Source organism: Mustelus asterias, chromosome 11, assembly GCF_964213995.1.
Source record: "Mustelus asterias chromosome 11, sMusAst1.hap1.1, whole genome shotgun sequence".
NCBI lineage: Eukaryota > Metazoa > Chordata > Chondrichthyes > Carcharhiniformes > Triakidae > Mustelus > Mustelus asterias.
The window spans coordinates 95,275,625-95,290,430 of NC_135811.1; the positions used below are offsets into that span (position 1 = coordinate 95,275,625).

General features: G+C 39.4%; 1 protein-coding gene across 3 annotated transcripts in view; it reads right to left on the reverse strand.

The window, feature by feature from the left end:
- Positions 1–652: 652 nt before the first annotated feature.
- wnk4a (WNK lysine deficient protein kinase 4a) overlaps positions 653–14,806 on the reverse strand; it is a 92,989-nt gene continuing 78,835 nt past the window's right edge. For 2 of the 3 annotated variants that reach the window (XM_078224014.1, XM_078224015.1), the window contains exons 17-19: positions 8,554–9,064; positions 5,855–6,057; positions 653–2,903 (exon numbers count right to left, since the gene is read on the reverse strand). In XM_078224014.1, the coding sequence (XP_078080140.1) occupies positions 2,812–2,903; positions 5,855–6,057; positions 8,554–9,064 (806 nt within the window). In that variant the 3' untranslated portion in view covers positions 653–2,811. Of the gene's footprint in view, positions 2,904–5,809; positions 6,058–8,553; positions 9,065–14,806 lie in introns of all 3 variants that reach the window. The other variant, XM_078224016.1, reaches the window with a different exon arrangement.

Consider the following 14,806-nt stretch of genomic DNA (forward strand, 5'->3'; position numbering starts at 1 on the left):
AGAGGGCTGTAGGGCTAGAGGAGTTGAGAGCTAGAGAGGATGAAGATTTTAAAAATAGATGCATTGGCAGAGTGGGAGCCAGTGTGGGTAATGGGTGAACAGGACTTTGTGCCAGCTGGGATACCAGCAACAGAGACTTATATGCAGCATTGTATAAATAAGGTTTTTAGCTTTTTAATAAACTCCAACCAGTTCTATACAGAAAAGCATATATTTAATACATGGGAACTGTAGTACAGAGCAGCAATACAACAGCAATATGCCTTTAGTAACTTTCTCTTCATCAAAAGAGTATCTTTCTCTTGCCTCAACTGGCCAGTTTCCACCTCGGTTACAGAATGGAAAAAAAAAACACAACCCAGCCTTTCCACCATCAGGATTTGTTACAGCACCAACTAAAGTGGCACATTATTCCTGTTAAAATTGAGAGATACTAGGTAAGCAATTCTCAAGTTGTACAATCACAGAATAAAATTAAGAAACTTCAGCATAACATTTGTGTTGAACATGTTTCTTCATTGTGGAATACATTAATTGTGGAGTATCTGGATTTGAGTGACTAGCATTGCACTATTCCGTGGAATATTATGAAAGTTAAACATCCATTTTTAAGCATTATATTCAAGAAAATAATTGCATTATCATTACACCAGTAGTTCAGTAAATTTATTGCATAGCTTTCCTCAACACATTCAGACACTTGTAGATTTAAGGCAAAATGCTATTTGTACAATTTTTATTGGTTTGTGATTTATGATAAATATGTTTTCAGAGTGTGGAGTATCACATTACAGTAATAGCTTTAAAGCAATATTACTCAACTAATACATATTAATTTGGATTTTAAGTATCTTTAGCCTCAAACTATGAGAATTTAGTTCTAGTTTTGTGGAGATTATTTTAATTGTGAGTTAAGACACCTAACAAAAATGGCTGACATCTAGTTGATTCACTAACAGAAATATTTCTATTATATCATAACTTCAGTAGATTGCCAGGATATAATAAATTTCAAGAAAATGGTAGGGGGGAACATTTCCTTTCTACTGGATCCAACAATACCATACAGGACATGTATAAAGAACATGTTTATGATTTTGTGACACCCTGCATTCTAGAGAAATTCCCCTTCTTAATCTTACTGCGATACAGATCACAAGGTCCTCCCCAACACAGCCAGTTCCACGACTCTTCAAATCAATATTATTTTATCCCCAATCTATTGTGTTTACATAAAGTTAATTACTGTGTCACAATAGGTGTTCAGAGTCTCAGTAGCCTTTCTTTCATACAGCTATAGCCTAGACAACTTTAGATAAAGGGCCTGCTGAAGCTGATGTTATTAAAATAGCAAAGTTTCAAATATTTTTTCAGAAAGCGATAATAAAGTTAAATACTAAGAAAACAGATCTATTGTACATCAGCAATCTACAGAAGTTCTACAAAGGTTTTTTTTTTGTCACTGGTTTGCAAGGCACCTTAATTGTCCTGGTTCTGTGGCTTTAGATCTAATAAGTACATGTAGGTTGGAAAACACACATCTAATTTTATTTTAAGTGACTTCCCTATATTTGTGATGGTACAAGAAGGTTCACCCAAAACAAGATGTGGTTTGGCTTCAAAGGTAAATTCGCTGGCTTGCAGATAAATATCAAGTTAATGTTTTGTAGGTTTGTTAAAGTGGACATTACATTCCAAAAGGCATCATTTAATAATTGTACAAACTTCCAACTCTAAGGTGTGAACATTCATAATCAATAAACAGAATGATAATTTATACAAGATCACCATCATTTTAGTAGCTATCATATCTTGTCCAAATATAAATATTTTTGCATTACTCATGCAGATTTATATCAAAGTCAGGTTTGGATTCAGAAACAAATTTTTTTTACAAAATATCTTTAAAATAATTTGACATTTAATGTGCATTTAGAATGATGAACTGATAGACTGCAATCATTTACAATATACACTAAACTTTCCATTGGAGAAAGTTGCTTATATATTTGGTTTTAAAATTAGATATGCAATTCTTATATAATTTACTGGAACACCAATTTTTATATTTACATATACACATACAGTTAAGTCTTTTTTCTTTACAGTGTGATAGTGGCAGAAATTATTTTAATACAAAAATACATAAACGATTTATATTGGCTGCTTAGCACCCAGCATTCTTGGAGTTGTCTTTACACTGCAAGGTTAACAAACTTCCTCTAAATCGACAACATTCTTCTCCAGTCTTTTTTTTGCACTCAGTTTTATATCTGATTTGATCAGATTTCCTTTGCAATAAATTGCCATGAACAGCACATTTTAATGAACTATCAGCAAGAACAGAAACAGATCTTTGTACCAGATTAAAACAGGAACATTGTTCAAGCATTTCATTACAGACAATGTGATCTGGTTAAGATTGCTGATGTGTTTCCTGTTTTTGTATTATAGGATTTTCAGAAATTAGTACTTTGAAAGAAAGACAAATGCAGTGTATATCCTCATATGCTGTGACAATCATAAAGGAATTTCATCCCTTACTATAACTAATTCCTGATAGGGATCATCCAGAGTATTTCTGAACATATATTTGAAGATCATAGATATACTGCTGACTGTGCATCGTCCAAGAGCAAACAACTAACTGCAGTAACCATAAATCTACCAACAATGGGTGATTTCTGCAAATAGAGCAGGTGTAACAGGGACACACCTTTATCGCACTAGGAATAGTTCAATTAAATTTAGGTTTATTGTGCCAGATCCTTAGTTTCTGGTGATTAACTCTTCAGCACAAGTTAGAAGTCTTTAGGAAAAGTAACCCCCTCCAACAGTAGATGACGTTTGGCGTTGATCCTGTGAGCTGCAACTGCCCGTTAAGGAATTTCTTCTACTGAATCCTGCAGACATTCAGCACAAAAATAACAGGTTTAAATTGCAGCATTGATTCAACCTCAACACTCAGGTGAAAAAGTAATTATCTGATTTAATTCAGAAGCTATACACCATTTGAAATAGTCACCAATAATTCTGCCAAAACCAAGATTCTATTTAATTAGTGTTGAGAAAGCAATACCAACAATGTTTCCAAAGTCAATAACTGAAAATTTTGTACGAGACAATTCAATACATATAGATGTACAATGGCCGATACATTTATCCTCACGGACGGTAAAAAGTATTCCAGTCATTTGTAGTGAAGTGTCCATCTGGTTAACTTTTAAAAAAAAAACGGATGTCATGGTTCCTATGTTTTGCATTTTGCTCTGACTTGCACTAGTTGTCTTTATAGGTGTGGTTAAGGGGTAAGCGAAGGGGTCAGGCTTTATCATATTCTTCCATATGTTTTAATTGTTTGTATATATGTCTGACATGTGATTGTAGTATTTTATCTCCAGGAAGGAAAACAGGCCATCTGGCATATATTAACTTAAATTGAGCCTTGTGTTGGCTGATTCTGGAACCACAGACAATAGATCTGTTGTCTGCCATCAGAATGACAAAGGAGGATTTCTGTAATATATTAATATTTAATTTAATATTTTCCAATGCTGAAAAACATTTAACTTAATAGTAGTGGGGAACATCTAATGTTCCACTAATTCCGCTGTTCCTATGAAGTAAAAATCTGGAGCATTACTTCAAATTAAATCATGACATTTTGCACAATGTTCAAACTAAAAAGTATAAATTTAAGATTGATGTCAAGAGGCCCTACTTCACGCAGAGCAAGCAACACATGGAATTAATTGACTGTTGGCTGCAGAAGTAAAGGCAAATTCTGAAAATCACTTGAACATTTGGTACTGCAATAGACATGGAGGACTAGGATATTTATTTGTGAGAGATGAGTTAAATGTTCCAATACTGTCCTGGCCAATCTCCCATCCTTCACTTTCCGTAAACTTATGTTCAGTCAAAGCCCTGTTACCTTAATCCTAAACTGCACCAAGTCCCGTTCACCCTGTCACCTCGATACATGTGAACTTTCAACTACCAGACTCTCAACACTTTTAAAGATTCTAAATGCAAAACCTAGCAGGAACAATGACACCCATTTTTAAAAAAAAACAGTTAAGCAATCATATGAACACTTCATTTTTAAAAATGAATTTGTGGAAGTTGCTGGCTGGCCAGCACTTATTGCCCATCGCTAGTTGCCTTTGGAGGGAAACCACATTGCTGTGGCTCTAGAGTCACATGTAGGCCAGATAAGGCAAGAATGGCAGATTTCCTTCCCTAAAGGACATTAGTGAACCAGATGAGTTTTTCCAACAATCAACAATGGTTTTATGGTCATCAGTCGATTCTTAATTCCAGATATTTTTATTGAATTCCAAATTCCACCATCTGCTGTGGCGGGATTCTAATCCGGGTCAAGAACATTGGCTGAGTTTCCAGATTAATAGTCTAACGATAATACCAGTAGGCCATCGCTTTCTCATTAATGACCGGAATATATTTTACCCACAGCAAGGATTAATGTATTGGCCTTTGTACTTGTATTGAATTGTTTAGTACAAAATTTTCATTTATTGACTTTGGAAAAAAATGAGGGGGGGGACGATTCTCCCATCACGCTGCGCTGATTGTTTTAGTGCAGCAGGATGGGAGATTTCAGCGGGGCCAGATTAGCACGATCTGTGCTGGGCGTCCGGACTGGAGCATGTCTTGGCGCTGTCAGCTCCACGCTGGAAATAGGCGCGGAGCTTCATAAATTATGGATATCATTTTATTTGAATTTGAATAGAACAGCACCTCCCCACTTTTGGGGAGCTAGTGGCCCGACCGTGCTGGAGTGAACGGGGGCAATCAGGGCCCCTCCAGAGGGTCATGCAGTAGGGGGGGCGGGGGGGTGCCCCCTGGACATTGACACCGCCGAAGGGGCAGGGACTGGTAGGGCAATCTGTGGGGGTGGGGGAGGTCAGCGATCGGGAGGGGGGGGTGGGGGGTTCTTGGCGATCGAGCAAGCTGGGCAGGCAGGTCAGAGCTAGCATGGGAATGTTTGGGGGCTAGTGATCGGGGCCACTGCACATGTGCCAATCTCAGATGCTGACATTTTGGCGCATGCGCAGTGGCCCGCTAGGCTGCTGGCCCCTTCAGCATGATTCACGCTGAGGCACTCTGCAGTGCAGAGATTGTGGGAGATTCATTTTGAAACTCCCACCGAAAAAACTGGATTTACTCCAATTTTCACGCAAATTCAACACTTGAATGTTTTTTGGGAGAATCCCGGCTGTGGTATTGCATTCTCAACACTGTCTAATTAAACGGAATCTTATTTAAAATCATCCCTTTACTGCTCTACGGCTCTAAGTCTTGCATTTCCTCCACTACCACCTACTCCCAAACTGGTGATTTCGGTTCCTCTGACTTTAGCCCGTTATGAATTCCCCCCTCCACTTTCATGCTTCACCCCACCATTGGTGGATGAGTATTTTTCCATCCAGGTGCTTTTCTATAGGATTCCCTGCAGACACTTTTCTTCCTCTCTACCTCTCTCAAAACTCCCCACAAATCCATTGCTTTGACTAAGCTTTCATTCAACCTTCCTGATATCTCAGCCATTTATAATTATACTTCTATCAAGCACATTGGAACATTGTTCTATTAAAGATGCTGCTTGAATATAGGTTGGTGTTAAATATCTTTCCTGTCCCATATTTCTCCTGTGATCTTATAAATGTACTTTGAACCATCAATGTATGATGATGAAACACTATTGTTTTGAGCTTATTGGCTAATCAAATAAAACTATATGGAATTGCGTTTACGATGTAAAGCTCTAGATTTTCAGGAAAAGTACATTTTCTAGTCGTAAATGCAGTTGTTCACTTGACGTTATAGACACCTGCTTGCTGTAAAGGCTCAAGTCGTTGCAGACTGTTACGACGGGATTGGTTGAAATTGCCTTTCGATAAACGCCTTTGCCTTCCAGTCAAGATTGCAGCTGGCGAGACTATTCCAGCAGGAGGGACTTTACCCATCTTTTCATAGAGTTCCTCAATCTCCTTCTTCTGTATCGCCTGCAACCTCTGAACCTCTGCCATGTGTCTGTTGGATTAATACAAGTATTTCAGCCACAAAATGGAAATATCCGTTTGGTAGAACCAAACTCAAGTTTTCCTGCCTATTTCATTTTGCATTCATCAGGATAGGATAAATCACAAGATTACCAACAGTAAAGGGAACAAGAATTTATACTGCATGAGAAGATAATGTTGATTGGTTGGCAAGTGGGTTCTGATTATAGAGGCGTTGCTATGAAGAATGCCGCAAAGAATAGTTAACTGGCAACCTATTGTTAAAATTCAAACCAGGCAGGCCTTTTTTCAGCAAAAGGGAAATACTGCAGATACTGGAAATCTGAAATAAAAACAGGAAAGTACTGGAGACACTCAACAGGTCAGGCAGCATGTGTAGAAAGGGAAATAAAATTAACATTTCAGGTCATTGACTTTCTGTCCAGATTGTAGTATAACTTCCCGGAAATGGATTATCCTACGTAAGCAGTGGCCCTACAAGCAGTAAGAAAATTTGGGTTTGCACACGAGATTTAAGTTCTGACCATAGATCAATGACCTGAAACAGTAAATCCGATTCTCTCTCTATAGATGCTGCCTGGCTTGGTATGTTTTTTTAAAATTCATTTGTGGGACATGGGCATCATTTATTGCCCACCCCTAGTGCCCAAGGGCAGTTGAGAGTCAACCCTATTGCTGTGGTTCTGGAGTTACATGTAGGCCAGACCAGGTAAGGACGGCAGATTTCCTTCCCTAAAACACATTAGTGAACCAGATAGGTTTTCCCGACAATCGTTAATCAGTAGATTTTGAATTCCAGATTTTTTTAAGGTTGAATTCAAATTCACCATCTGCTGTGGCGGGATTCGCACCCGGGTCGCTAGAACATTAGTTGAGTTTCTGGATTAATAGTCTAGCGATAATACCACTAGGCCATTGCCTCCCATAATTTCTGACATTTTTAGTTTTTACTTCAGCCACTATTTTGATTTAATCAAAACCAACCTACAAATTTATCTTCATTCTTTAACCAGATTATTTATTTATTGATATTCTAGAGCCATAACCAGTTAATTTGATTAAAATACGAGGATGCTGTTCACTCTATACAAAGCATTGTGATAATGGCACAATCTTTTCTGGCTGAATGGTGTGAATGATAAATAGAATTGATAAAGCTATCATAGAGAAAATCAGAAGGGTTTAACCATCCTCTTGTATTTCACATGACTGTCCCAAATCTGTAGCTCAACTCCTAGGAAATGCATTATCCTTCTAAGTAAGCAATGGTCCTACTCACTAAATAGGAAAATTTGGGATTTGCACTGGGTACATGTCAGATGGCTAAGAGTCAAAAGTACAAAAAGAAATGAAAGCAGTCATCTAATGATTGTTTCATTTTTGACTGACAACTGGAAATTTATGAGCACCTTGCAAAACTTATCTCACCAAACTGAAACTCAGCTAAAATAGAGCTCCATGTTACATTGGTATAATACCCCTGCTTTTTAAAAAAAACAGCCTATCATACAATGTCAGAAATTACGAGAGGCAATGGCCCAGTGGTATTATCGCCAGACTTTTAATCCAGAAATTCAGCTAATGTTCTGGGACCAGAGCGTGAATCCCGCCACATCAGATGGTGAAATTTGAATTCAATATTTTTAAAAATCTGGAATTCAAAATCTACTGATCAACGATTGTCAGGAAAACCGATCTGGTTCAGTAATGTCCTTTAGGAAAGGAAATCTGCCGTCCTTACCTGGTCTGGCCTACATGCAACGCCAGAGCCACAGCAATGCAGCTGACTCTCAACTGCCCTTGGACACTAGGAATGGGCAATGAATGATGCCCATGTCCCACAAATGAATTTTTAAAAAAACTCTATGGGAGATCTTTTCGTAGTTGGTGCTGATCTCAACAGATAGGTCAGGATCTATACTAATAGAAACTAAATTGCTATCTTTTGCTGAAATATTAATAACCAAAAACAAACTTTTACTACTTAAAATTGCAATGTAAAATACAAGGCAGATTTGCACTTAAGAATTTTTATAATTTGTTCATGGGATGTCAGTGTCATTGGCTGGGGCAACTTTTATTGTCCATCCCTAATTGCCCTTGAACTGAGTGGCTTGCCAGGCCACTTCAGATGGCATTTTAAGAGTCATCCACATTGCTGTGGATCTGGAGTTACATATAGACCAGACCAGGTAAGGACGGCAGATTTCCTTCCTTAAAAGGGCATCAGTAACCAGCTGGGTTTTTACAACAATCAACAGTGGTTTCATGGTCATCATTGGATTTTTACTGAATTCAAATTTCACTTACCTGTTGTGGTAGGATTCAAACCCAGATGCCCAGTGTATTACCCTGGGTCTCTAGATTAACAATAGTCCAGTCACACTACCACTACACCACTGCCCCTTTAGAAAACATATTTCAAAATATAAACCCTACTCCAGAAACAAAATTGGGTACTGCACCATCGAACATCAAATAACACAACCATAACTCAAGAGCTTACTTTTCTCTCAGGTTTTGCAACTCTTCAAATATCTCATCACCGTCGCTTTCGGTATCGTCACTGCTAACGTAGACAGTTGATCGTGAATATTGAATCCATCCATGCACTGGGACTGAATCAGTATGGTCATCTGATGGTTTGGAATCAGTGTTTTGTTTTTCATCCCCTGAATTGACCATTACTTTGCTACTGTCTAGAGAATGATTATCAGCAGCAGCCTCAGAGATTCCCAAGGGAGACTGTGCAACCTGGCTGGGTGAACTTGGCACAGAGTTGATATCTTGCTGACTTCCCAGTGCAATACTCAATCCGCTGCCCAACGATGGTTCCTTGAGAGCCATAGTTGGTTTCAAAAGAGCGCAGTTGTCTGCAACCAAATGATCTCTTGTTTTAGTATCTTCCTGATTTGCCAATTGATAAACCTCTTTGACTTGATCTTGAGTTTTCAAGACTTCAAAACGTCCTACTGTAAGGGGCTGGGGTGAATCAGATGGCTGAAAATTCTTGAACTCTGTAAAGCATCAAAAAGAATTGTTAAAACTATCTTACTTTGAATGTTTTTCATATTACAATATTATTCTAAGAACATAGCATAATTTGGCAGTAACTTATTTACGCATGTTCTAGCCAATTTTCTTAGAATAGAATCCCTACAGTCCAGAAGGAGGCCATTTGGCCCATCGAGCCTACACCGATAACAATCCCATCCTATCCCCATAACCCCACATATTAACCCTGCTAATCCCCCTGAAACTAGGGTCAATTTAGCATGGCCAATCAACCTAACCTTTGGACTGTGGGAGGAAACCGGAGTACCTGGAGGAAACCCACACAGACACGGGGAGAACATGCAAACTCCACACTGACAGTGACCCAAGCTGGGAATCGAACCCAGGTCCCCGGTGCTGTGAGGCAGCTGTGCTAACCACTGTGCCACCCCTTGATGTATAGAACATAACATTGAACTATTGAATCAGTCAATCATGTCCACATTATACACCTTTCATTTGAATGTGAAAAATAATTACACATTAAAATAACAGGTAGAGCAGTTTTGTAATATGTTCTTCATAATTATTATTCCATGAACTGGGATTTTTTTTTTAAATGAGACAATTAAATTAGGTCGGTTCCAGATTCACCAATATCTGCTCTCTCTTTATCAAAATATTTAGGATTAATATTCTTTAGAGAAAAAAAATCTGAAACAACTTCTTGTCACTTCCCCTCCCCACTGTTCCACACAGTCTTTGGCTTGGGAGTTTAAGACCTTCAGATCTTCAGGGCTGCATGGCACTGGTACTAATGGGCATTGAAGAAGACATTTCATCATTCAGGATGCTTCTCTGCAGTCACAGTTGACACACTTGGCTGTATCCTCACTTTACAGGTAAGGGTCTTGCAGTAGCCAGCTCGAGTCCTGAGGCAATTGAGTCACAGCCAGATCACTGGCTCTCGATGGGAAGGATTCCTCTGGGTCTTCAGAAGACTCGTGTTCCTTTGTTTGTAGATGTGTCGACTGGTCAACAAGCCAGTAGCTGTGAAGAATACAGTTTAGAGGCTGGATAATATGTAAGAAGCTGCTCCTTTGCTGCTGGCTCAGAGGATGATGAGGATCACAGGTTTGCTTTGTCCATTCTAAGGGACTCAAGATGGCGCCGGAGCAAGGCAATTTCTTGCAAGCTGTGCCCAGCATACTCTCTAATTCTATCTTTTACTCTTGTTCTATGCTTCTAAAACTGTATTCAAACTCTTTTCTCGACACCCTAGTTATGACTGTAACATTACATTCTGCACCCCCTCCTTTCCTTCTCTATGAACAGTATGCTTTGCCTGTAAAGCGCGTAAGAAACGATACTTTTTACTGTATACTAATACATTTGACAATAATAAATCAAATCAAAAACAAAAACAAATACCAGCCAGCAGCTAACAGATCATCCACCTTAGTAGATGGTCAGCCATCATTAGCTCTGTTGACTCCATCAAGGATGGAATCTAACTGCTTGGCATGGGAAGAACATCCCTAGAGTGGGCAGGGATGTTCAGCTGCTTAGTAGCACAGAGCAGACAAGTTATTCATAAAACCCATCTTGTTGGAACACGGAATCCACAGAACGTTGAGTATCGTCGAAGGTTTCAGCCTTTTTGGTGCTGGTCAGACTCCTTCCCATACCAGTACAGTCCTCAAATCTTCTGAACAGTGCCAACATCCTGCGTACTTGTTCTTCCAGCCCCGGCACACAACTACAGAACGCTCCGACTTTGAAGCCTCATTCTTCCAACCCATGATCCTCCATCTCGTTGCTCAGTGATTGGATCCAGCTAACTCACTTGCCAAGTTTTCACCCAATCAGCTTGCTAATTGATCAGCAAGTTGACACAGTGAAAAGGTCTGGGATGTTAGTTGGAGGAACCTATATTGTGAATCATAGAATCCCTACAGTGCAGAAGGAGGCCATTTGGCCCATCGAGTCTGCACCGACCACAATCCCACCCAGACCCTATCCCCATAATCCCACTTATTTACCCTGCTAGTCCCGCTGACACTAAGGGGCAATTTAGCATGGCCAATCAACCTAACCCGCACATCTTTGGTCTGTGGGAGGAAACCGGAGCATTCGGAGGAATCCCATGCATATAAGAGGAGAATGTGCAAACTCCACACAAACAGTGACCCGAGGCCGGAATTGAACGCAGATCCCTGGCACTGAGAGGCAACAGTGATGACCACTGTGCCACCATGCTGTCCTGAAGTGCTTCCTCTTTCACTTCCTGCTAAACTATGATGATTTATTTATTCCAATAATCATACTAATAACCTTGGTTTTTTCAGACCCAGATACAAATAATATGCCTACGTGAATTGATTTATTATTGTCGCATATATTGGGATAGAGGGAAAAGTATTTTTTCTTGCTGTTACAGACAAAACATACCATTCATAGAGTACATAGGGGGAGAAGGAAAGGCAAGGCTGCAGAATCTAGCGTTGCAGTTACTGATAGGGTGAAGATAAAGATCAGTTTAATGTGTGATACGACCATTCAAAAGTCTGATGGCAGCAGGGAAGAAGCTGTTCTTGAGTCAGTTGGTATGTGTTTGCAGACTGCTGTATCTTTTTCCCAACAGAAGGTGGAAGAGAGAATGTCCGGGGTGCGTGGGGTCCTTGATTATTCTGGCTGCTTTTCCGAGGCAGCGGGAAGTGTGGACAGAATCAATGGACGGGAGCTGGTTTGCGCGATGGACTGGACTTCATTCACAACCCTTTGTAATTTCTTACTTTGTGCAAAATATGTTACATTCTGTATCACTTTTGGGATATCAAATATCCAGCTACAATTGAAGATCAGTACAGTAAAGGTCGATCAACCGTAATAGGATCAATCTCATTTTATATTAACATATTTGAATGTTCAAAACATTCCATTCAACACAAAATTGCTCAGGAGCTTGTCAAATGAAACATTTTCAAGTATCATTTAATGTTAATTTATCTCAGTTAATGGTAGAGTGTTGGGGAGAGTTACAGAACAAAGAGATCTAGGGGTACATGTTCATAGCTCCTTGAAAGTGGAGTCACAGGTGGACAGAGTGGTGAAGAAGGCATTCGGCATGCTTGGTTTCATCGGTCAGAACATTGAATACAGGAGTTGGGACGTCTTGTTGAAGTTGTACAAGACATTGGTAAGGCCACACTTGGAATACTGTGTGCAATTCTGGTCACCCTATTATAGAAAGGATATTATTAAACTAGAAAGAGTGCAGAAAAGATTTACTAGGATGCTACCGGGACTTGATGGATTGAGTTATAAGGAGAGGCTGAATAGACTGGGACTTTTTTCTCTGGAGCGTAGGAGACTGAGGGGTGACCTTATGGAGGTCTATAAAATAATGAGGGGCATAGACAAGGTATCTTTTCCCAAAGGTAGGGGAGTCTAAAACTAGAGGGCATAGGTTTAAGGTGAGAGGGGAGAGATACAAAAGTGTCCAGAGAGGCAATGTTTTCACACACAGGGTGGTGAGTGTCTGGAACAAGCTGCCAGAGGTAGTAGTAGAGGCCGGTACAATTTTACCTTTTAAAAAGCATTTAGATAGTTACATGGGTACGATGCGTATCGAGGGATATGGGCCAAATGCGGGCAATTGGGATTAGCTTAGGGGTTCAAAACAAAAAGGGCGGCATGGACAAGTTGGGCCGAAGGGCCTGTTTCCATGCTGTAAACCTCTATGACTCTATCTCTAATCTTGGCTAATGTATTTGGTCTTGGTTTCCTTCCTGAACTACAGACATTTGCTAATAGTTACAACTAATGCGATTAATATCTTTGTTCACTGAAACATTGGAAAATAGCAAGAGCTTATTACTTAGTGTTACATGAAAGAGAAAAATTGATGGTTTTATTACTAAAATAACATCTTATCTTTAAAAATACATCATTGTCAATTACAATATTACATTTCAATTACATAGTCAAAATTATGTTCTTTTGGTTTACAGGAAATTAAATAATTAATTTTATAACTTGGCAAAAGGGTAGGTCAACCCTCTAAATGTTAATGAGCCATCAAAGCAATTACAATATCATTTGCAAAGTTTGAGCACCACCATTTTTTATACTAGTCATATTTATTGCTTATATTTAAAGTATTTTTTTATTTTCTTCTCTATCACATGCCCCTGTTCCATGGACTATTTCTATTCGATTTCCCACGAGGTGACTGTGTGTGGAGTTTGCACGTTCACCCCGCGTCTGCGTGGGTTTCCTCCGGGTGCTCCTGTTTCCTCCCACACTCCAAGGATGTGCAGGTTAGGTGAATTGCCCATGCTAAGTTGCCCCTTAGTATCCGAAGATGTGTAAGTTATGTGGATTAGCTATGGTAAATGCATGGAGTTACAAGGATAGGGTGGGGGAGATGGTTTGGGCCTGTGTGAGTTGCTCTTCTGGAGAGTTGGTGCAGACTCAATGGGCCAGACGGCCTCCTCCTACACTGTAGGGATTCTATGGTTCCGAGGAGCTGCTCAGAATGGTTGGAGCACTGGTGCTGTTCAAATTCTCCTTCTTCCTGAAGCATAACTGCTTGCTTTATTTTGTACCTTCCCTAGATGTGATGACTGGCTAATATTATTAAGTGATCACATTGGAATTTCCAGTTACAAATATATTTGAATCTTTATCCCCACAACTTTGCATCACAGCACAATGGACTGGTAGCACAGTGGTTAGCACTGCTGCCTCACAGCACCAGGGTTTGGTAAGTAGCACTGTTTGCGCGGAGTTTGCACGTTCTCCCCGTGTCTGCGTGGGTTTCCTCCAGGTGCTTCTGTTTCCTCCCACAGTCCAAAAAACGTGCTAGTTAGGTGCATTGGCCATGCTAAATTCTCCCTCAGTGTACCCGAACAGGCGCTGGAGTGTGGTGACTAGGGAATTTTCACAGTAACGTCATTGCAGTGTTAATGTAAGCCTACTTGTGACACTAATAAATAAACTTCAAAAAACCAGTGATAGAAACAAACAGCACTATAATCACAATTTTCCCCACATACCTCATTCTTAATTAAACCTTTACTTTGGCAAGCTGAAATTAACCTTCTGTGGTTCCAATAACTATTTTAACAGATTAAGACAGGCAGAAATACATTACCAGATGGCTGTATTGCACACATCCAATAGATACATGCCACTGAATTTATATTAGCAAGAATACTGCTACTTTAAAAAATTTAACTTGGTGCCTGGTATTGCACAATATAGGATCCCAGGAATAATGGCCCTATTGGCAGAAAGATTGTAAACTCAAAAGCGACTAGAAATCCATCTTCTGTGCCAAAAATGTTTCTATGACTCTATATACTACATGCAAAAACTTCCAACCTCTGTACCTTTGCCTACAAGCTAAACGTGGTGCATGGAGGTCTTCCCAGCTTAAAAATGACCACAAAGAAAAAAAAAATCAAAATAATTTTAAACTAGTGTTTGCTCCTCCTTAACCAAATATATATTGAAATATTTATGAAAAATTAGTCTTGCACAGATGTGATACTTACCCAGTCTCAAATAATTGTTTTGGAATTAGTTTGTTACAAAAAGGTTGCTAATAAACCATATCACATTGCTTGGCTAATTCTATGTTTCTTACATTTAGACACCATTATTGTATATGCAGCTATATAGATACATCATAGAAGTTACAAATGAGACTAACTATAAATGGATGAAAGAATCATCGAAGCCCAACAGTGCAGAAGACG